The 23,390-nt window shown below is 49.1% G+C and overlaps 1 protein-coding gene across 1 annotated transcript in view; it reads left to right on the top strand.

Annotated features, from left to right (window-relative positions):
• ZNF106 (zinc finger protein 106) overlaps window positions 1–18,654 on the top strand; it is a 128,590-nt gene extending 109,936 nt beyond the window's left edge. The window contains exon 19 of the mRNA XM_075330745.1: window positions 14,129–18,654. Coding sequence (XP_075186860.1) covers window positions 14,129–14,185 — 57 coding nt within the window. The 3' untranslated portion in view covers window positions 14,186–18,654. The remainder of the gene's footprint in view (window positions 1–14,128) is intronic.
• Window positions 18,655–23,390: the final 4,736 nt, after the last annotated feature.

Here is a 23,390-nt window from a genome sequence, read left to right as displayed (position 1 = left end):
GTTGGATTAGGTCGGCCATCTCCGATGCCTACCAATGTACTCAGGTGCCTCCCCCGCCGGGGATTAAGGCGCACTCGACCAGAGCTGTCGGTGCCTCTTGGGCTTTCAGGCACCAGGCTATGGCTCAGCAAGTCTGTCAGGCTGCCACTTGGTCTAGTCTGCACACCTTTTCGAAGCACTATCAAGTGCATGCTCATGCTTCGGCAGATGCGAGCTTGGGCAGACGCATCCTTCAGGCGGCTGTCGCCCATTTGTGAAGTTAGGTTTTGCCTACTTCGCAGTGTCTGTTATTACCCACCCATGGACTGCTTTGAGACGTCCCATGGTCTGGGTCTCCCATAAGGAACGATGAAGAAAAAGAGAATTTTGTTTACTTACCATAAATTATTTTTCTTATAGTTCCGACATGGGAGACCCAGCACCCTCCAGGTGCCTGTTGGCAGTTCTTGTTCCGTGTGTTTTCCCCGGCTGTTGTTGTAGATAGAGGTTCCGGTTGTTCCGGGTTTTACTCTATCTCTACTTGTGGGTGGATGTCCTCCTTCAGCTTTTGCACTAAACTGGCTGGACATGGTCATCCAGGGGGTGTATATGCTCGGAGGGAGGAGCTACACTTTTTAGTGTAGTACTTTGTGTGTCCTTCGGAGGCAGTAGCTATACACCCATGGTCTGGGTCTCCCATGTCGGAACTAAAAGAAAAGTAGATTTTGGGTACTCACCGTAAAATCTCTTTCTTGGAGCCTTCATTGGGGGACACAGGAAACCATGGGTGTATGCTGCTGGGACTAGGAGGTGACACTATGCAAATAAGAAAGTTGACTCCTCCCACGTAGTATACACCCACTGACTGGAGCTGAGGAGATCAGTTTGTGTAAAAGTAGTACGAGGAGAAGCTTGAAAACTAGCACATTCCGGATCCATTGAAGTCTTAGAAAAGGGCGGGTGCTGTGTCCCCCAATGAAGGCTCCAAGAAAGAGATTTTACGGTGAGTACCCAAAATCTACTTTTCTTTATCGCTTCATTGGGGGACACAGGAAACCATGGGACGTCCTAAAGCGGTCCCCAATGGTGGGAAGAGAAAAAACCCGAAAACAGGGTTAGGAGAGACCAGATTACTTGACCGGAACCTGGACCTAGACCCCGAAAGGAACTCCTACCCGGCCAGGGGCCGAAGTACAGGAGAGGAGTTAGAGTACTTAGGGAGCACAAAGAACTAGTGTAAAATGCATGGGTAATAGGATGATCAGGGAGAAACTGCATCCTCTGAGGCCTGTACGTAAGAAGCTAAGGAACTAAGGCGACTGACAGGGATAGGTCAGGCTAAGAAGAAAAGGCCCGACAGGCCCTGGTACTACGTTTGAGAGAGGAAGAATGAGCGAAGGACTGGGGCACCTGGCAGAGGTAGGTGCCAGGTAAGCGGAGGCCAAAGGAACCTTGGCCCATTATTGCCGCAGGATGAATAAACAGAAAACCGACCACCTAAGAGGGAGCAAGGGATTCGAGACATTTGAGAAAAGTGGAAGGGGATTCCGCCATAGGGGGACCTGACCTGTTGATTCCACAGCACCTGAGAGAAGTGATCTTACTCTAGTGGAAGAAACAGCCTGCAGGCGGGGAAAATAATATGGGAAATAGTTCCCCTGTGTATGTAAGTGGTCAAGAGAACCTGTGAGGTTCGGAGAAAAATGACAAGATTAAGGAACCAAGGAATTCCAAGAACCAAATCTCACTACGACGTGAAGGGAGTCCTAGCATCTATAATGATGTGACTGGGAAACTCGAACCCTGGAATCGGGTACTGGGTGACCATTGCGGTGAATTATGGGAAGGAGAACCTCCATGGGAGAGGGCTCCTGTGAATGACAAAAGGCACAAGACCTGTGGAAGAAGGAAGAACCCTTTCGAGGGGGACTCCGAGAAAGGGGTCGGACTATGTCGTCGGCTGAAGCGCTAGCCGACCAGGGGAGAGACGCCTATCCCTGGAAGGTGGCAAGGAAGATGTGACAGAAGAATGAATGAAAAATTCTTATTATTATTATAGAACGCGTCATCACGTCACAAGGAGTGACGACGAATGGAAGGAAATGAGTGAGAATATGAGAGTATAAATGGTCTGGCAGGAACTTGCAGGAATGCATAAGCGTCTGAGACCAAGCGGTGGCGAGTGGTCGCGGAATTTGGTATGTCAGGTGCATCGGAGAGAACTAGCATATCCCCAAGAGCCAACCCGAATGACTATGATAGGGGGGAAAACAGAGGGAGACCCGGGGCAGGGGAAAAGAAGACCCCTCTTGGCCTGAAAAGGAAGCAGGTCATGTCTAGGTGTTAACTGAGATTGGCAGATCAGGCGTGGACCAGTCGCTGTAGTGTTGAGTGTTCGGGTGGAAACACCCAGTGGTCTGAGCATTCAGGGCTCCCTGAAGAATTCTGCTGTGGAAAGTAGACAGACAGTTATATGAAACCTTACAGCTTGTCCGGAAGAGTGGGCCCAAGGACTGGGCAGTCAGGATACTAGAAGTCCCTTGGTGAAGCTGGTCCTCCGTGGAATCAATACTGGTTAGACGATCCTGTGTCTGGTTCTTAACTTCACCTGTTGACCGTGAAGGGAATAAGGAAATCTGATCTCTATCTGAAAGAGAGAAAATGTAAGTAACGATATATGGTTTTAAACCTTTACAGTGCCTGGTCGGAACCCTAGTGGGGGGTGCGGCCAAGGCAGTTCTAGACCAAGGAATAGGCAGATATCAGAATTACCACGAACCATCCGGGGACGGTGGTAGGAAGTAGAACGGACAACCTACTGGTTAGTGGACAGAGCTGCACCTTGCTTACCTCATTTGAAGACCCAAATGACTGCTGCTTCAAGAAGCGATGCAGCCAGTGTACGGTCAAGAGAGGAAAAACCTTACCATGTGGCTACCTAAGAGGAATGGTGCGAGGTCAGAGAAGGTCCCAGGCCACTGGGAGGCGACCAAATGGGAGCTGCTGCTGCTGTGCTGCGTCAAAGGATCCGTGGTTGCTGCAGGGAGTGAATCACACGACCCTCCAGTTAGAAGGTCGCGTGTTGCCTTACCTCAATATCACGTTACCCGTATGGTGCGAGGTAGGAAACGTCTGCAGATCGCTTGAAGAGAGAACTGGCCAGGGTATCCTGGCTTACTTTCAGGTTACCTGAATGAGTAGTCTGAAGCAGGAGAAAACTCACTGGTCACTGGGAAGCGACCTGATGACAGTTGCTGCCATACCATGTTAGGGATCCCTGGAGACCGCAGTCCTCGCGTCAGTCGAAGAAGGAGGAGATACCTGAGCCGCCAGGTGAGGTAGCACATTTGACTCGCTGGGTCGTAAGCGGGCAACCCCTACCTGTTACGGTATCCAGCATCTGGTCTAGAGAACGCTGGCCTCTTGGAAAGCGGACCGGATCATCGACCTTGAATACTGGCACTGAATGTGACAGTTGCTGCCGTACCTGAGACCACAGTCCTCGTCTCCGTCAAAGATGAAGGAGATACCTGACCCGCCAGGTGAGGTATTACGTTTGACTTGCTGGGTAGTGAGCAGGGCAACACATACCTGTTATGGTACCCAGCTTCTGGTCAGGAGAAACGCTAGTCCCTTGGATAGTGGGCAGGATCAGTGATCTTGAATCCTGGCACTGAATGCGACAGCTGCTGGCGGGCCGCCTCATGGGGCAGTGGTGGATGGAGCTCTCGCCTAAGTCGAAGATGAGCGGAAGGCTGAACAGGGCACTCAGGCCTGCTGCAGTATCCGGCTTCTGGTGCTGATAAGTGCTGGCCCATAGGTAAGAGGGCAGGTTCCCCAAATCACTCACGCTGTAGTAGACAGGGGGATATAGAAACGCTGCACACAACATATATAGAGGGTACGTCTTAGAAATACTAGCACACCGGATGGTGGGTAGGTGGATAGAGAAAACACTGGATAGTGGATACTGGCACCCTGGGAGATGGGCCAACATATAGAGACACTGGTACACAGGCAAGTGGACAGGTCTATGGAACCCTCAATCAGAATGGCGGACAGGTTGATAGAAAAAAACCCTTTAGCACACTGAAACTGACAGGTGCACATAGAGACCTGAGCCCCTGAACAGTGGGAAGGTTCACACAACGCTGTTACAGTGGTGTAGACAGGTGCGTATAGAAACCCTGTTACACTGAGTAATGTAAGGGCTTGTGAAAACCCTGATACGCCAAAGCAAACAAATGTATGTGGAAACGCTGGCCCACGGAACAGCGGGCAGGATCCCCAAAGCACCTGGGTAATGGAAAATCAGGATTGACGCAGACAGTGGCACACTGGGAAGTGAACAGGTACAGGGGGACGTTGGCACACAGTAGCAGGTCAGTGCCAAGAGGCACGCTGGTCCGCTGGATAGTGGACAGTAGGAGATTAGCACACCGATGAAAACTAGTACATAAAGAAACACAGGCACACTGGTGTCACTTGTGCACAGGTGGCAACTGCGCACTATAACCGTCAGGTGGCACGCAGAGACACTGACACGTGGGACAGAGGACAGATACATGAATACACAGGGCGTAAGCATGGGACACACTGGAAAGAAACTGACCGGTTCACGGAGACACTGGAACGATCACGGAAGGCCGAGTCATGGACCGCCGTGTAACAACGTGTGTAGCGAGATGTGAACTTCTGATTGCTGGGTAGAGCGCTATAATCTATCCGTAACCTGACGGATAACCGGGAGTAAGGACAATAGTCTGGGGAAGATTTAGAATGCTGTAGAGACGTCCGTAATTTGTGCCACAGGCGCAAAATACCGCTGGACACCTAGGATTAGTAGTGCTATAGGCGGTAAATATCTGGGAGACAGAATGGCAAAATAACAATGAACACCCAGAAATCAGGAGCACATCTGGGCTAGGAGGATGTGTGTACAACACAGACAGAAGACAATAAAATTGTACGACATACGGCTGCTTCACAAGGCGGTATCCTAGTGAAAAGGCCTGTTCCCTCACCAACAGGACTGTAGTTCAGGTAGAACAGTACCCTGGAGAATGAGCCCTGAGGGGGGTTAGGGGCCTGTTGGAGGGCTCAGATGTAGCGCACTGAATGCTGCGAGAACGCTGACAGACCCCGGGGTCAGGGGAGCAGTGGCCTAATCGCTGCTAGTGGGGAGCGCAGGGTCCAGCACTGCCTGCGGGGAGGACCTGCGGCGGTGGCGGTACAGACGGCCTGGAGGGACGCAGCGGTGCTAGGAACGCTTACCTGGCCGGTGAAGCGGGCCTGGCGGCGGCGCGAGCAGCGCTCACCCGGGCGGAAGAATGGGTGCGGCGGCTGCAGAGTCAACCTACTCGGGCGGAGGATGTCAGATTTCGCGGCGGCGGCAGCGCAGTTTACCCGGTGGGGAGAGCCGGAGCAGGCGCAGGGATGACGTGCGCCGAGGGTTGGCGCCCGGAAGTGACGTCAGACGCCGGAGGAGGACTGAGGCCGCGCGAAGAGAAAAGAGGCGGGAGATTTGAAAAAAACCCGCGCGCGCGGACAGAATACCGGCTGGGGACGCGGGCTGGAGGGCGCGCAGATACTGAGGGGACTGCAGAGCCAGGGGCTAAATTTTGAAGGTAGTCTGCCGGAGAGGGACGCCGTGCCTCAATGGAGCTGCGGGCCGCAATGGGGCCGGGGGTTAAAGTTTAACGACAGGCCCCCGGGGGATGGGCCGCCGGGGGGGGGACGCCGGGTAGTGGACGCCACGGCAGGGGGGCCGATCGGAGGGACACAGAGAGGCCGCACTACAGGAGCTACGGGTGGCCTGGGGTGGGGCGCTAAGGGAGATATGGGACCCCCTGACCCAAATGGCGAGGGGGCTGCGGGGATTATATAGACGGGATCCCTCCCCCTCATAACCCGGGACGGGGGAGTGCAGAGTACTTACCCTGAGGTCCCGGCTTGTCCTGATCCTGGATGCGTCCTGGAAGGCAAGGGAAGACATCTCGACGGTCGTCCCGGGGATAGGGAAGACCGGAAGGGTACCTCTCCATCCTAGGTACTGTCTTCATCTTCCTACCCCACAATCAGGCTCGGGAGTGAGAGAGTCTTTGGGGAGAGGGGCAAGGACCATCCGCCTGTCCCTCTGTGCGGATGCCCCCCAAACCGCTTGGAAGTATTAGGGGGGGTAGGGTCCTGCCAGACAGACACGGAAGACAACGGAAGTGGCGGACGGACCCCACTTCTTTGCGACCGGTCTCTATGTAGGAGAGCAGGGTGAGCGATTACACCCTGTCGCCCGATGAGCTGTGTCTGAAAAACAAAGGGAAAATATTAATAAAACACAACAATACAAACCTGAAGGGCTGAGAGCAGCCCCTGCGTGTCCAACCTCCTCGGACACTAAGCAAAAACTGATCTCCTCAGCTCCAGTCAGTGGGTGTATACTACGTGGGAGGAGTCAACTTTCTTATTTGCATAGTGTCACCTCCTAGTCCCAGCAGCATACACCCATGGTTTCCTGTGTCCCCCAATGAAGCGATAAAGAAAAAGAATTTACGGTAAGTAAACAAAATTCTCTTTTTCTTTATCGTTCCTTTGGGAGACCCAGACCATGGGTGTTTAGCTTCTGCCTCCGGAGGACACACAAAGTACTACACTTAAAAGTGTAGCTCCTCCCTCTGAGCTTATACACCCCCTGGTAGCCAGTACTAAACAGTTTATTGCTTTGTGTCAGGAGGCATACATCCACACATGCATTCTCATCTGATTTGTTTGACTTTTGGAAAGAGTTTGAAGAAAAGCGGGTCCATATCTGGACTCCCGGCATGTCCCTTCTCACCCCACTGTATCGGCGGTGTTGTTAAGGTTGATTTACAAGGCTGCAGCCTTACATGCCGCGCTCCTTCACCATCCCTTCTGGGCTCTGGCTTGAAGTGGGAGCCAGCACGGTCTCCATGCCTGGCAGGAGTCCGGTCTCCATCCACAGCCCCTTGAGGATTCTGTTGGACCGGAGCACTCATCCCCAGGGACATGGCCCTGCGTCTCAGCAGCTAAGTACCTGAGACGTTTATGTTGGGGGTCCCTGTTCTTTATTGTAAGGGGAGAGTATGCTGTATGTGATTGTTTTAACTTTTCCGGCGGGTTCTCTAGCTTTTGCCTGAGAACCGCGCCGATGGTGCCTGCTTGTCGGCCTCGCCGCTTAAATTTAGGCCCTGGCTTCGCCGGAGGCCTAGTTTCATTTTCCTGCCCTCACATGTCACTCATGCAGAGGGACAGGTTCGGCTCCTCCCGGCGGCCGTTCTACACAGGGGAGGGACACTCCCCACTGCTGGGGCGTCCCTCCTTCCCTGCAGGTCTCTATAGCCCTCCAGTTCCCGCTCTTTTATAGGAACGCCCCTAGTCCCGCCCCCTCCATTTCTCAGGCAGAGTTCACTCTGCTCTGGGACATCCTGCATTCTGCATCTCTGCTGAGGTGCTGCGCACTGGGGGACCGGGCTTCGGGATCTGGAGGGCACACAACACCGCGCTCAGCGGTCTGGTAAGCCACAGCCGGTCTCCGGTTGTGGACCTCTGTATATTCTCCCTGGGGTTCATTCTCTGCAAAGCCCCCACTCCAGCAGCATGTCTCACACAAGGAGCAAGGCTCCAAAGCTTTATTCTGCATGCACTGCATGTAAGCTCCTGCAGCCTGAGCCGAGCACCTATCCACATTGTGATGTCTGCTCTAACTTGGAGGTGCCACAGCCTGGAGTCTCACCCCCAGTGGTCTCTCAGGCTGCTGCTGCACCTGTGATTGAACCCCCGGCCTGGGTAGAGTCCTTTTCTAGGTCCATATCCCAGTCACTTGCTGAGTCCATGGGGCTTTTGTCCAGGACTTTGATGAATATGCATCAGCCCCCCTCACAGGGTGCCTCTAATACTCTTGACAGAGGACTCCTATCCTCTGACCTCCGTCCATCGGAGCTCACAGAGGATTCATCATCTGATCCCAGACCCCGTCCTTCTGAGAGAAGGCGCAGGGTTTCCTCCCCCTCCCCATCCCACGGCTCTGTCTCAAGAGCTGACTCTCAAGATGAGGAGGATGCCCTCACTGGGGTCTCGGAGGCTATGTATCCCATCGATTTCTCTGAGGGTGACTCAGATCTTAGTGATTTGATTGCTTCTATTAATTCTGTGCTGGATCTCAATCCGCCAGTGTCAGAGGAGCAACTCTCTTTGGCAGAAAAACATCAGTTTACCTCGCCTAAGAGAGTGAAGAGTGTGTTCTTTAACCACTCCAGTTTTCAGACCGCTGTGACCAAACCCAGGGCCTGCCCTGACAAACGCTTTCCAAAGCGTGGTTCTGATGACCGGTTTCCATTTCCACCTGAGGTGGTGAAGGAGTGGTCTCACTCCCCAAAGGTAGACCCTCCGGTGTCTAGGCTATCAGCCCGGACCGTTGTGTCGGTGGCTGACTGCACCTCACTTAAGGATTCCACTGACCGTCAGATTGACCTTCTGGCCAAATCTGTGTATGAAGCTGCGGGGGCCGCGTTTTCCCCGACTTTTGCAGCAGTGTGGGCTCTCAAAGCCATCTCTGCTTCTCTAGAGGAGATGCATTCCCTCACCAAGAAATCTATGCCTGAGATGGTTACCTTAACTGCTCAGGCTTCAGCCTTTTCATCTTATGCCATGTCTGCCATGCTAGAGGCTGCTCACCGCACTGCGGTGGCTTCAGCTAATTCTCTTGTTATCCGCAGGATTTTGTGGCTTCGAGAGTGGAAGGCAGATGCTTCTTCCAAGAAGTTTCTTGCTGGGCTCCCTTTTGCTGGTTCACTGCTGTTTGGTGAACAGCTGGATGAAATCATTAAGGAAGCTACTGGCGGGAAGAGTACTTCCATGCCACAAACCAAGACCAGGAAACCCGCCCAGGGTAGGAATCAATCGAGGTTTCGTTCCTTTCGTTCCTCCAACTGGTCATCCTCTAAGCCTTCCGCCTCGTCCGCTAACTCAGCCAAGGATCAGAAATCCAACTGGTGCCCAAAAGCGCGTCAGTAGAAGACCGCAGGAGGTTCTGCCACTAAGGCAGCTTCCTCATGATTCCCGGCCCGCTCCAGCCACGTCCTTAGTTGGTGGCAGGCTCTCCCACTTTGGCGACGCTTGGTTAAAGCAAGTCTCCGATCAGTGGGTGAGAGACATCATATCTCACGGCTACAGGATAGAATTCTCTTCCAGCCCTCCAAACAGATTTTGTTCTCTCAACTCCCCCCTGCTCGAAGGCCGCCGCCTTCTCGCAGGCCGTGGCGTCCTTGCAGGCAAACGGAGTGATTGTCCCAGTTCCCGCTCAGGAACGGTTCAGAGGTTTTTACTCAAATCTCTTCCTAGTTCCAAAAAAGGACGGTACCTTCCGGCGCATCCTGGATCTCAAGCTTCTCAACAAGCATGTCCGGGTGCGGCATTTTCGCATGGAGTCTCTGCGATCAGTCATTGCCTCTATGACCCAAGGGGAGTTCCTGGCGTCCATCGACATCAGAGATGCCTATCTACATGTGCCAATCGCAGTGTCACATCAGCGTTGGTTACGTTTTGCGATAGGAGAGGATCATTTCCAATTCGTGGCTCTCCCCTTCGGGTTAGCCACGGCCCCTCAGGTATTCACCAAGGTCATGGCGGCAGTGACTGCGGTCCTGCACCTCCAGGGGTTAGCAGTGCTTCCTTATCTGGACGACCTTCTGGTCAAGGGTCCATCCAGCGCAGACTGTCAGCGGAGTGTTTCGCTCACTCTCGCCACCCTAGCCCAATTCGGGTGGATTGTCAATCTTCCCAAATCCACTCTGACTCCGATCTCACGTACCTAGGGATGCAGTTCGAGACTTTGCCGGCACTTGTGAAGTTGCCCTTAGACAAACAGCTGTCACTCCGGTTGGCGGTGCGCTCTCTCCTGAGGCCCCGCCGTTATACCCTCAGGCGTCTGATGCAGGTGCTGGGTCAAATGGTGGCCTCCATGGAGGCGGTTCCCTTTGCCCAGTTCCATCTGCGTCCTCTGCAGCTGGACATTCTCCGCTGTTGGGACAAGCAGCCTTCCTCCTTACAGAGGTTAGTGGCTCTGTCGCCACGGACCAGGAGCTCTCTTCAGTGGTGGCTTCGACCCCTCTCCCTGTCCCAAGGGCGCTCCTTCCTGACTCCGTCCTGGGTGATTCTCACCACGGATGCCAGCCTATCCGGCTGGGGAGCGGTACATCTCCACCACAGTGCACAGGGCACTTGAACTCCGTCCGAGTCAGCCCTTTCAATCAATGTGCTGGAAACCAGAGCTGTGCTTCTAGCTCTCCTAGCCTTTCACCACCTGTTGGCGGGCAGGCACATTCGAGTCCAGTCAGACAACGCGACAGCGGTTGCCTACATCAATCACCAAGGCGGGACACGCAGCCGCCTGGCAATGTTGGAGGTCCAACGCATTCTTCAATGGGCGGAGGACTCCAAGTCCACCATATCCGCAGTCCACATCCCTGGCATAGAAAACTGGGAGGCAGATTATCTCAGCCGTCAATCTGTGGACGGTGGCGACTGGTCCCTGCACCCGGCAGTGTTTCAGTCAATCTGCCGCAAGTGGGGCACTCCGGACGTGGACCTAATGGCATCCCGTCACAACAACAAGGTTCCGGTTTACGTGGCTCGCTCCCACGATCCTCAGGCCTTCGCCGCGGACGCTCTGGTTCAAGACTGGTCCCAGTTTCGTCTGTCCTACGTGTTTCCCCCTCTAGCTCTCTTGCCCAGAGTCCTGCGCAAGATCAGAATGGAGGGCTGTCGAGTCATCCTCATTGCACCGGACTGGCCCAGGCGAGCTTGGTATCCGGACCTGCTCCAACTGTCCGTGGAGATGCCGTGGCATCTTCCGGACCGTCCAGACCTGCTCTCGCAAGGTCCGTTTTTCCGCCCGAATTCTGCGGCACTCAAATTGACGGCGTGGCTCTTGAGTCCTGGATTTTGACGGCTTCTGGTATTCCTCCTGAAGTCATCTCCACTATGACTCGGGCCCGTATGTCTTCCTCCGTCAAGATCTATCACAGGAATTGGAAAATTTTCCTGTCCTGGTGTCGCTCTTCCGGCCATTCTCCTTGGCCATTCTCGTTGCCGACCCTTCTGTCTTTTTTACAGTCCGGTCTGCAGCTAGGACTGTCCCTCAACTCTCTCAAGGGACAAGTCTCAGCTCTATCAGTGCTGTTCCAGCGGCGTCTCGCCCGGCTGGCTCAGGTCCGCACCTTCATGCAAGGTGCGTCTCACATCATTCCGCCTTATCGGCGGCCCTTGGATCCCTGGGACCTTAACTTGGTCCTCACGGTATTGCAGAAACCCCCTTTCGAGCCCCTTAGGGAGGTTTCTTTGTATCGTCTTTCTCAAAAGGTGGCCTTTCTAGTTGCCATAACTTCTCTCAGGAGAGTCTCTGATTTGGCTGCACTCTCCTCGGAGTCACCTTTTTTGGTTTTTCACCAAGACAAGGTAGTTCTCCGTCCGACCCCGGACTTTCTTCCTAAGGTGGTCTCTCCCTTCCACCTTAACCAGGATATTTCCTTGTCTTCCTTCTGTCCGGCCCCTGTTCATCGCTTTGAGAAAGCGCTGCATACTCTAGATCTGGTGCATTCTCTCCGGATCTATGTGTCTCGCACCGCTGCGCTTAGGCGGTGCACCTCTTTTTGTGCTAACCACAGGGCGGCGCAAGGGTCTCTCTGCTTCTAAGCCGACCTTGGCCCGTTGGATTAGATCGACCATTTCGGACGCCTACCAGAGTACTCAGGTGCCTCCCCCGCCGGGGATCAAAGCACACTCGACCAGAGCTGTCGGTGCCTCTTGGGCTTTTAGGCACCAGGCTACGGCTCAACAAGTCTGTCAGGCTGCCACTTGGACTAGCCTGCATACCTTTTCGAAGCACTACCAAGTGCATGCTCATGCTTCGGCAGATGCGAGCTTGGGCAGACGCATCCTTCAGGCGGCTGTCGCCCACTTGTGAAGTTAGGCTCCGCCTACTTCTTAGTTTTTTCTGTTTATTCCCACCCAGGGACAGCTTTGGAACGTCCCATGGTCTGGGTCTCCCAAAGGAACGATAAAGAAAAAGAGAATTTTGTTACTTACCGTAAATTCTTTTTCTTATAGTTCCGTATTGGGAGACCCAGCTCCCTCCCTGTTGCCCGTTGGCAATTTTCTTGTTCCGTGTGTTATCACCGGCTGTTGTCGTAGACAGAGTCTCCGGTTGTTCCGGTTCTTACTCGGTTCTACTTGTGGGTGGCTATTCTCCTTCAGCTTTTGCACTAAACTGGCTGTGACTGGCTCACCAGGGGGTGTATAAACTCAGAGGGAGGAGCTACACTTTTAAGTGTAGTACTTTGTGTGTCCTCCGGAGGCAGAAGCTAAACACCCATGGTCTGGGTCTCCCAATACGGAACTATAAGAAAAAGAATTTACGGTAAGTAACAAAATTCTCTTTTTTTCATTTCTGGAGCCCAATGTTACCCAATTCGGTGGGCCATCTGTGGGTTTAAAATGTTAACTACACCCCTAGACAAATTCCATAAGAGGTGTAGTTTCCAAAATGGGGTCACATGTGGATGGTTTCTGCTTTTTTGGCAACATTGCAGCTCTTTAACTGCGACATGGCACCTGAAGTAGTCTATTCCTTCCAAATCTGAGCCAGACCAGCGCTCCTTCCTTTCTGAGCCCTCTCATGCACCCAAACAGTAGTTTCCACCACATATGGGGTACCTGCATACTCAGGAGAACTTGTACAACAAATTGTATCTTCCATTTTTTCTCGTTACTTTTGTAAAAATGAATCATTTGTGGCTTTAAATCATGCAAAGCACCTGAAGGGTTAATGAACTTATAGAATTTTTTTTTCAGCATTTTGATTGGTGCAGTTTTTTTTAAACAGTGTCCCTTTTTGGAATCCAGCAATTAGCTATTTATAATCTGAAGGGTATCTATTAGCACAAAATGACTGTTCATACCAAGCACCGTCACTCTACCATTACGGTTCAGTGTACTCTCCTAATCACCTCTTTTCCACCTATCTCCGCACTTCTCTTTTTTGGTTGACAGCTTTGGAATTTTATAGAATCAAATGACAGACAAATGGTTTTGAAAATAAGCTGGAAGGTGTACGAAATACTCGACCAACTGAGCGGTTGTACTGGTTTGAACAGTCATTTTGCGCTTACAGACTCCTCTTCAAACCTATACTCCAAAGGTCAGCATGAAATGAACCCATGTATTCTGCCAGATTCCTCCAAGACTGTTGGTTTTGGGAACAGGCACAAGATCCTACCTGTGAGGCTGCAGGGCTGCCACCAGGGGGGACAACCAAGACTCTAGTCCGGGGCCCCAACAGAAGGGGTTCCCCTTCACGCTTCATGTATTGGCTTGTGTGTGAGGTGTGGAGGCGGAGCTGGGGTGGAGTCTCAAGGGGGCTCCAAAATTATGCCAGTCAGGGGCCCTGAAATTCTTAGAGGCAGCCCTGGAGGCTAGCCTATTGATTTGTATCATTCATTGCTAGGTAAGGCTAGGTCCACATTTCCGTTGTTTTGCATCGGTCACAATCCGCCGCTCTGATAAACAACGGAATCTGTTTGGCGGATTCCTTTGTTCCCATAGACTTGTATGAGCGGCGGATTGTGACTGATGCCTTGTGTTGCATCTGCCGCCCGACTGATCAGTCGTGTAATGAATGGAACGCACCATGTAGCGCTTTTTGAGCAGCGGAATCCTTTTGATTTCGCTGCGCATGCGCTCTCTCGGCGGATGAGCGATCAGCTGATCTCCCGGCGGCCGGCTTTTGAGAGCGAACAGATGATCTCCCGGCGGCCGGCTAATGAAAGTGATCAGCTTGATCGTTCACAATAGCCGGCCGCCGGGAGATCATCTGTTCGCTCTCAAAAGCCGGCCGCCGGCTATTGTGAACGATCCGCTGATCGTTCTCTCTCTCACGTTTTACAACGGAATCCGCTTTCATGACAATGAATTCCAATTCTTGTCATCCGTTGTACAACGCATCAGTCACAAGCGTCAAGCAACGCATGTGACTCATGCAAAACAATGGAAATGTGAACCTAGCCTAACAGTGAGTGGATCTATTAGGGTATAATATGTCCTCCAAGTACAATGTTTTCTCCCGTTTTTCTTGCAGGACGCCCTCGGACACATTGAACGTCATGCTGAAGAATACACTGTAATCAACATGTAAAAGAAGCGCCGCGCCTCCCATATTGGGAAGAATCTTTCTAGGAAACATCAACAGAATTTTTGAAACTGTGAACGTCTTGGGCTTTTGCGCACAATACACTTTCTAATTTAGCAGGAAGATGTAACGTGCCGCAAACTGTCCTCTCTCCTTTATAGTCAATGACCGTACACAAAGCGACAGCCGAATCGGCTCCTACGTCCATGGTCCTTGCCCTAAGTCCAGCGTCCTTGTTCTTCATTTTACGTGGCTTATTTATTTGGTATAACCGAAACCTTTTAAAATATTCGTATGTATGTTTCTTTGATTCTCATGGGCACAGCATGAAGAAATGTACCATCGCTTTGTTATTCCGGTTAGTTTTAAAAATTCCACATTTTTTTAGTAGACCCCCTTCTCATGTTTTATTTCAATAACAAAGCGTACAGTTTTAGTTTTCTCTTCCCACTTTCCATATCCTTGAAATTTTAGAAAATATATCAATACGTTTTAGTCACAAAAAAAACCCATTCTTACCGGATACTGGTAAGTTTGTATCGCCCAGTTCTATAGTGGATATTTCTGTATGAATGCTTTTTGTTTTCTTTCACTTTCAGATAAAATATTGGCAGCCTCTATACAGAATATCGCCATATAGTCAGTGGAAAGTCACCTGAATTATTTCTGTATAATATGGGTAAAAGCAGAGATTCGTAGGTCACACATATCTTCCCATACTAATGGGCATTCTTGCTTTTGTAGCTGTCGTCCTTCTTTATTTCTTGGAGTGTTTGCTCTATTTGAAGGTGAGCAAAGTGTAAAAGTTTCTAATTTCTGACCGAATGAGTGACGACTTGGCTGAAGCTTTGTGTCTTTAAAGTTGGGCAATGTTCACACTAGTGTCTTTGTATCCTGTACGGATATCATGATTAATGGTAACCAGCCTCAGTTATCGTTTTTTGTTTTTTTTCTTCTGGGTTGAATAGCCTAGCAGGCTACACTATTCCACCCAACCGAAAAGAACAGAAAGCTGACATATGAAGACTCAAGTGGACACATTTGTGGTGGTCTATAAAAGCGCTTTGGAGAAAACCACCAGTGTGAACAGAGCCAACGAGAAACCTCTTGGCGACACACAACCGATGATGACTGATGTGACATTTGTCTTTGGGGATAACGTTGACTTGGTTTTGATGTGTTTGGGTTTTATCGCGTGTCTTGTTCCAGTCATTAGGATAATTAGAACTTTACATGAATGTCCCCAGAACATATCCGAGATTACATGTGTCATGTTACGTACTGTAAATCCATCCGGCTCTACCATTGGCAGAACACGTAATCTCATGTCGTGTTTTTGTTTGTTTGATTTTTTTTTTTTTGCATTACGTTTTCACTCAAAATTTTATTTCGGGTCGTGCAATAGCGTGAGGTTACTAAGTTTAGAATAACTGCCCATTTTATTCACTGATCACTATATATATATATAATGTTTCTGTTTTTTGAGAAGATAAGGCACCATTCACACCCTAATGAGGGGTGGCTGTAACCCTGTAGTTTGGAGTCTTGGGCTAGTTTCACATTTCTGTTTTGCATCAGTCACATGCGTTGCTTGACGCTTGTGACTGATGCGCTGTACAACGGATGACAAGAATAGAATTCATTGTCGGATTCCGTTGTAAAACGTGAGAGAGAGCGATCAGCTGATCATTCACAATAGCCGGCCGCCGGCTTTTGAGAGCGAACAGATAATCTCCCGGCGGCCGGCTAATGAGAGCGATCAGCTGATCACTCACATTAGCCGGCCGCCGGATGATCAGCTGATCGGTCACAGAAGGCGGCCGCCGGGTGATCAGCTGATCGCTCACAGAAGTCGGCCGCCGGGTGATCAGCTGATCGTTCGGCCGCCGAGAGAGAGCATGCGCAGCGGAATCAAAAGTATTCCGCTGCTTAAACGCTACATGCTGCGTTCCTGCCGCCCGACGGTCAGTCGTTCCACGACTGATCAGTCGGGCGGAGGATGCAACGCAGCATCATCAGTCACAATCTGCCGCTCATACAAGTCTATGGGAAACAACGGAATCCGCAAAACGGAATCTGTTGTTTACCAGAGTCGCGGATTGTGACTGATACAAATTGACGGAAATGTGAACCTAGTCTTAGGCGCCGCCGCTCACATCAGCGGTATTTTGCCGCAGGGCTGGATCCGGTTCAAATGTGTTTCAGCTCAATTCATCTCCAATGGAGTCGCGGCGGGATGCGGTCACATGCAGTTGCGTGCGACACGCAACCGCATGTTGCCGCGATTCCATAGGAAATGAATGGAGCTGAAATACATTTGTACCGGATCCAGGCCTGCGGCAACATACCGCTGATATGAGCGCGGCCTTACTGAAGTCTAGGTCCTAATGAAAACTGCCTAAAAAAAACACCTGTAAGGTGGATGCAGCGTGTCCTTTCTTGTGGGGCCATGAGTGCTCTCCGCAGGGGTCCACAGCGGCCTGTGCCCACAATCAGGGTTCGGGCCACTGTGGACTTTCTCCCTGCGGAGAACTCTTTTCAGTTTCCGCAGCATAAATTGACATGCTGCGGCTCGGAAAGCCGCGCCACATGTCAGTTCATGCTGCAGAGAAAAGAAGCACAGTGGGCAGGAGATTTGTTTAAGTCCCATGCACTGTGCTTTTACTGTACAACGCAGTGTTTTGGACGTAGCGGAAATATGCAACGTCCAAAACACTATGAACCCCGATCATGGCCTTCTATAAAAAGGTTGTAGGACTGTTTTGGGTAGCTTGTAGGAAACCGTGTTGAAACCTTTACACATGGCTTTTTTTTTTCTCCCCCCCAGTAGAAGTATATTTCCCAATTGCACGTTCACCATTAAATAAGAAAGGTCATCTAGAGGTAAATTCACACACAGCATTCTTCATTGCAGAAATGTCTGCGTTTTTCCCAGTTATCAAAATAGAGCTGGCGGAAGTCAATGCATTAGGATATGTTCACACACACAATTTTCACCGTGTATTTGCAAAGGGGGAAATCTGCAGCGTAAATTGACCTGCTGTGGGTATTATTTTGTAAGGTTTCATCTAGCTTAATGCTACTGTAATATGCTGCAGATATTCCTCTCTTAAATCTTGGGGGAAAATAAAAAATCTGAATGGAATAGGTTGCAGACATTATTACAATTAAGAGGCCCTGTGTGAACATGATCAGTAGTTAAATGTACTTTTGTGTGGCTTTTGGACATGTGTGGTGTTGTGTAGAAGTTATAAAGCCTGTATGGAATGGGTTCGGAAGCTTACAACAAATAAGCTAGTCCCCTGACTTCTAACTGTGTGAGTGTGTGATAGAAGCAGCAGAATAGGTATTGGTATGATAACCGGACAGATTTTACTCGTTTGTTTTGCGTGTGCACGATGAGTGTCCCTTTTTAATGTTTTACTATTTAGTTTCAGGATCCTCAGAACAGTATTAGACACAATGCCGTGACTTCCCTATGGCACTCGGCAGCATAGATGTAGCAGTTTTTACCTTTTCAAAGGCAGGAAATATTTTTCCAGCACCCATGACAGCACCACGATGTAAGGGTGCTGTCATGGGTTCAGAAAAAACACATTACCGGTAAGTAATTACGTATTTTTCCAGCACCCATGACAGCACCCTTACATCGTGGTGCTGTCATGGGTTCAGAAAAAACACATTACCGGTAAGTAATTACGTATTTTTCCAGCACCCATGACAGCACCCTTACATCGTGGTGCTGTCATGGGTTCAGAAAAAACACATTACCGGTAAGTAATTATGTATTTTGGAGGAATAATCGACTATTTCTAATGGCTAAAATGTGAGTTGTCAGCGTAATCTATGTCACTATGCCGTTCTCCTTGATGAAGGTGGGTCATTTTTTACCCAAGTAGACCCGGCCTCATTGTACTACTATGGTCGTAATCCTCTGTCTGAGACCCAAACAATCCGCATCATAGATTTGTGATACTGGTAGTTTGGGCCGTGTTTGGTGACTTGTGGCCTTATGACAGATGCCTATATCAAACTACAGCACGAATGAGGCCAAAACAATTTTGAGAACTTTTTTTTTTTATATATATAGATGTGCTTGATAAAGTGTACTTCAAATGCAATGTGAACACAGCCTGCAGCATCTATTCCCAGCGGAGGTCCCGTATAGTATTTGTCGTCCTCTGAGATATATCTGTCTATTAAAAATCTGCAGTCCAGTATTTGTCATCTTACGTCAATATCGGAATCACAAATAATAGAATTGTCCGATCCCTCTGTACGATGTTTAGCAGTAGCCGGTGTTTCTATGAGCAGTGCCATATTGTCGTCATGTTACGCTCACATGTTTCTATGTGTTCCATGATTTTACAGATTTGTCAACACTCAATTCTTCCATAAGTACAAATATTCCATCCAAATTCAGGATTTCTCATTTCTTGAGGGCTAATCTAAAATAATAAAATATTTAGAAATGACTGACTTTTTACCCACTTTTTGCTTCTGTTTACTTCTGCTGGAATATTGAATGTATGTACTGATGATGTAAAGGGATTTGTCGCCTACACACTGATCAGCACAAGCCGTGGGGCTGCACCTGCAAGGGTCAAGGCCGCTTTACACGCTGCGATATCGTGACCGATATCGCTAGCGTGGGTTCCCGCCCCCATCGGTTGTGCGACACGGGCAAATCGCTGCCCGTGGCGCACAACATCGCCCACACCCGTCACACTACTTACCTGCTCTGCAACGTCGCTGTGACCGGCAATCCGCCTCCTTTCTAAGGGGGCGGTTCGTTTAGCGTTACAGCGACGTCACAGAAGCGTCACTGAACCGCCGCCCAATAGAAGCGGAGATGAGCGGGACGTAACATCCCGCCCACCTTCTTCCTTCCGCATTGTGGCCAGGACGCAGGTAAGGAGAGGTTCCTCGTTCCTGCGGTGTCACACGGAGCGATGTGTGCTGGCGCAGGAACGACGAACTACATCGTTACTGCAGCAGCAACGATATTCGAGAATGGACCCCCATGTCACCGATGAGCGATTTTGCACGTTTTTGCAAAGTTCCATATAAAAATACAGGACAGCCATGACTACACGCTTGTAGGACTAGATGGTTTTATATCCAACTTTCCTAAATAAACTTGGATGTTTTATATGGACTACTTCAAGCTGGTTCCTTACACGCGCCAGATCTATTTTCTTGCTTGGCTTCATACGGTTGCCAAACGGAGTCCAGGCTGCTACTAGAATACCAGAGAAGGTGAGCTGATAACATTGCTTTGTACATAGCTTTGTTTATCTCCCCTCACACAATACAGTCCACATACCCCGGCTACACAACACACGGCCAACACGCATCAACCGCACAGGGTGATGAGTCTCCAAATACACTACTGTCTGGCAATCAACAGGGTCACATACTTTCTACAAGGCTGTGGATTCTTTACAGCATAGCCTCATGATACAGTGTACCCCTTATGTACTCGTGCCTCACTGAACCCCCTTATGTACCATTATGCCTCATTGTCCCCCCTAATGTAACATCCTGTACTATTGTGCCTCAATGTATCCTCTTAACTACCTTCCATTCTACACTGTACGTCTTTATGTACAGTGCCTACAAGTAGTATTCAACCCCCTGCAGATTTAGCAGGTTTGATAAGATGCAAATAAGTTAGAGCCTGCAAACTTCAAACAAGAGCAGGATTTATTAACAGATGCATAAATCTTACAAACCAACAAGTTATGTTGCTCAGTTAAATTTTTATAAATTTTCAACATAAAAGTGTGGGTCAATTATTATTCAACCCCTAGGTTTAATATTTTGTGGAATAACCCTTGTTTGCAATTACAGCTAATAATCGTCTTTTATAAGACCTGATCAGGCCGGCACAGGTCTCTGGAGTTATCTTGGCCCACTCCTCCATGCAGATCTTCTCCAAGTTATCTAGGTTCTTTGGGTGTCTCATGTGGACTTTAATCTTGAGCTCCTTCCACAAGTTTTCAATTGGGTTAAGGTCAGGAGACTGACTAGGCCACTGTAACACCTTGATTATTTCCCTCTTGAACCAGGCCTTGGTTTTCTTGGCTGTGTGCTTTGGGTCGTTGTCTTGTTGGAAGAGGAAATGACGACCCATCTTAAGATCCTTGATGGAGGAGCGGAGGTTCTTGGCCAAAATCTCCAGGTAGGCCGTGCTATCCATCTTCCCATGGATGCGGACCAGATGGCCAGGCCCCTTGGCTGAGAAACAGCCCCACAGCATGATGCTGCCACCACCATGCTTGACTGTAGGGATGGTATTCTTGGGGTCGTATGCAGTGCCATCCAGTCTCCAAACGTCACGTGTGTGGTTGGCACCAAAGATCTCGATCTTGGTCTCATCAGACCAGAGAACCTTGAACCAGTCTGTCTCAGAGTCCTCCAAGTGATCATGAGCAAAACTGTAGACGAGCCTTGACATGACTCTTTGAAAGTAAAGGTACCTTACGGGCTCGTCTGGAACGGAGACCATTGCTGTGGAGTACGTTACTTATGGTATTGACTGAAACCAATGTCCCCACTGCCATGAGATCTTCCCGGAGCTCCTTCCTTGTTGTCCTTGGGTTAGCCTTGACTCTTCGGACAAGCCTGGCCTCGGCACGGGAGGAAACTTTCAAAGGTTGTCCAGGCCGTGGAAGGCTAACAGTAGTTCCATAAGCCTTCCACTTCCGGATGATGCTCCCAACAGTGGAGACAGGTAGGCCCAACTCCTTGGAAAGGGTTTTGTACCCCTTGCCAGCCTTATGACCCTCCACGATCTTATCTCTGATGGCCTTGGAATGCTCCTTTGTCTTTCCCATGTTGACCAAGTATGAGTGCTGTTCACAAGTTTGGGGAGGGTCTTAGGCCGGTTTCACACATCCGGCTTTTCTTCGGTTTGCCGGATCCGGCGCTCTCCCATACAGTGACTACAGTACAGTGACAGCGCAACAAGCGCCGGTCACATGCTGTCATGTGACCGGCGCATGTGACCCGGAAGTTACAGCGCTGTCACTATACTGTATTGTCTGTACGGGAGAGCGCCGGATCCAGCAAACCGGCGAAAAGCCGGATGTGTGAAACCGGCCTTAATTAGTCAGAAAAGGCTGGAAAAAGAGAGAATTAATCCAAACATGTGAAGCTCATTGTTCTTTGTGCCTGAAATACTTCTTAATACTTTAAGGGAACCAAACAGAATTCTGGTGGTTTGAGGGGTTGAATAATAAATGACCCTCTGAATAAACCTTTCACAATTTAAAAAAAAAACAAAAAAAAAAGAAATAACATTCTTTTTTGCTGCAGTGCATTTCACACTTCCAGGCTGATCTATAGTCCAAATGTCACAATGCCAAGTTAATTCCGAATGTGTAAACCTGCTAAATCTGCAGGGGGTTGAAGACTACTTGTAGGCACTGTACCATTATACTACAAAATACCTCTTTATCACATTTGTCATAAAGGGGTACGCATTGTAACACCATCACTATACAGTCGTAACAATGTAATATATAACGTTGTAGCTCTATTATACACCATGCTGTACCTGTTTACGTGCCTCACTGGGATCTGACCTTACGATTTCAGCATTGCAAAGCACGTCAGTGCTCACCACTGAGCTAGCGTGCCACTCAGAATAATTGCCTGTCAGTTCTTCTATATAATATGTTTGTAGAAAAGACAATAAGAAACATATTGCCACACTGTACCCTCTTAAGTATGTACCATTGTGCCTCAGTGTACCGTTTTATCTACCAGTGTACAATATTGTACCCCCGTACCTCATGATATTCGTTTTATATCATTGTGCCACACTGTAAACCCCTTATCATGCCATACGATACCCATGGAAAACTGTATCCCCTTATGTACCATCATGACATACTGTACATCCTTATGTCCCTTTGTGCCACATTGTACACACTTAAGTATCTACCATTCCACACTGTACCCATTTATGTAGCATCATGCCACACTTCACCGCCATGCCTCACTGTATCCTGTTATGTACAATCGTGCCTCGCTGTACCCCCTTTTGTTCCATTGTGCCCCTTTTTGTACAATCCTTTCATACTGTACCTACTTACCTATCATCATGATGTACTGTACCTCCATGGCACACTATTGCTTTGTATACCATATTGTAGCACTTTGCTACACTATATACCTCCTTTATGTACAATTGTTCCACATCAAACCACACTTGATCCCCTTATATAATGTCACGGTAATTATCGATGGGGAATAATGCCGTTCTTGGATCCGCCTTGTGTCACAGATGAATGCAGTCGATGGCGGGAATAAGTTCCCACACACACCAGCAGTTCTAAGTATGATAATTTGCCGTTTATTAAGGAGATACTGTATTTTTATATATATATATATATATATATATATATATATATATTCATCATTTTGGATGTAGCGAAGAGATAATATACAAAATGTAAGTATCTTATTGGTTGCATTAGCATGTTACTACTGATTAGATGCATTTCAATCTTTCAAATAATTGAATATTAATTTTAATAGGTCTGATTTCATTCTTTTAATGAACAGTGTGAGCATACTGACATAGGGGTGTATTTGGTGTCCATCTCTTATCTACGGAAAAAAAGCATTGCATCCCTTCTCAAGGAAAATTTAAGAGTTTTTAAGGTCAGTGTATCTTAGAAATTTGAACAGAAACCCAGTGTGTTTTTGAAAACAACATACAGAAGACAAAACGGTCCAGTGTTTAAAGGGTGAGCGGATCTTCTTCCAGAAAGGAGGGACAGGTGAGCTAAGCCATCAGACGATTATTTCCAGGGTTACCTTTTGAGCCCATGTTTTCGGGGCACACAACAGAAGCAGATGTATCATCAATTTAATGACTAACATTCCTGGTTCTAAAATTGCCAAGCTTCGAGACACAAAACAATTATTTTGACAAGAAAATAGACACAAATTATTTGCAATAATATCTTTGCAACAAGGTACATGACGCCCGCCAGCCATCCTCCCATTCCTTTGTAGCAGTTGGCGAGGTTAAGCCAGCTGCGCCACTCGGGCCACTGGACGTTCCAGTCTTCTTGGGAATGGAGTCTTTTAACCCCTTCAGCCCCCGGGCACTTTCCATTTTTGTTTTTTTTTTTTGCTCCCCTTCTTCCAAGAGCCGTAACTTTTTTATTTTTCCGTCAACGTTGCCATAGGAGGG

This window comes from Anomaloglossus baeobatrachus, chromosome 12 (assembly GCF_048569485.1).
Source record: "Anomaloglossus baeobatrachus isolate aAnoBae1 chromosome 12, aAnoBae1.hap1, whole genome shotgun sequence".
NCBI classification, from domain to species: Eukaryota; Metazoa; Chordata; class Amphibia; order Anura; family Aromobatidae; genus Anomaloglossus; species Anomaloglossus baeobatrachus.
This window is presented reverse-complemented; position numbering and strand designations above follow the sequence as displayed.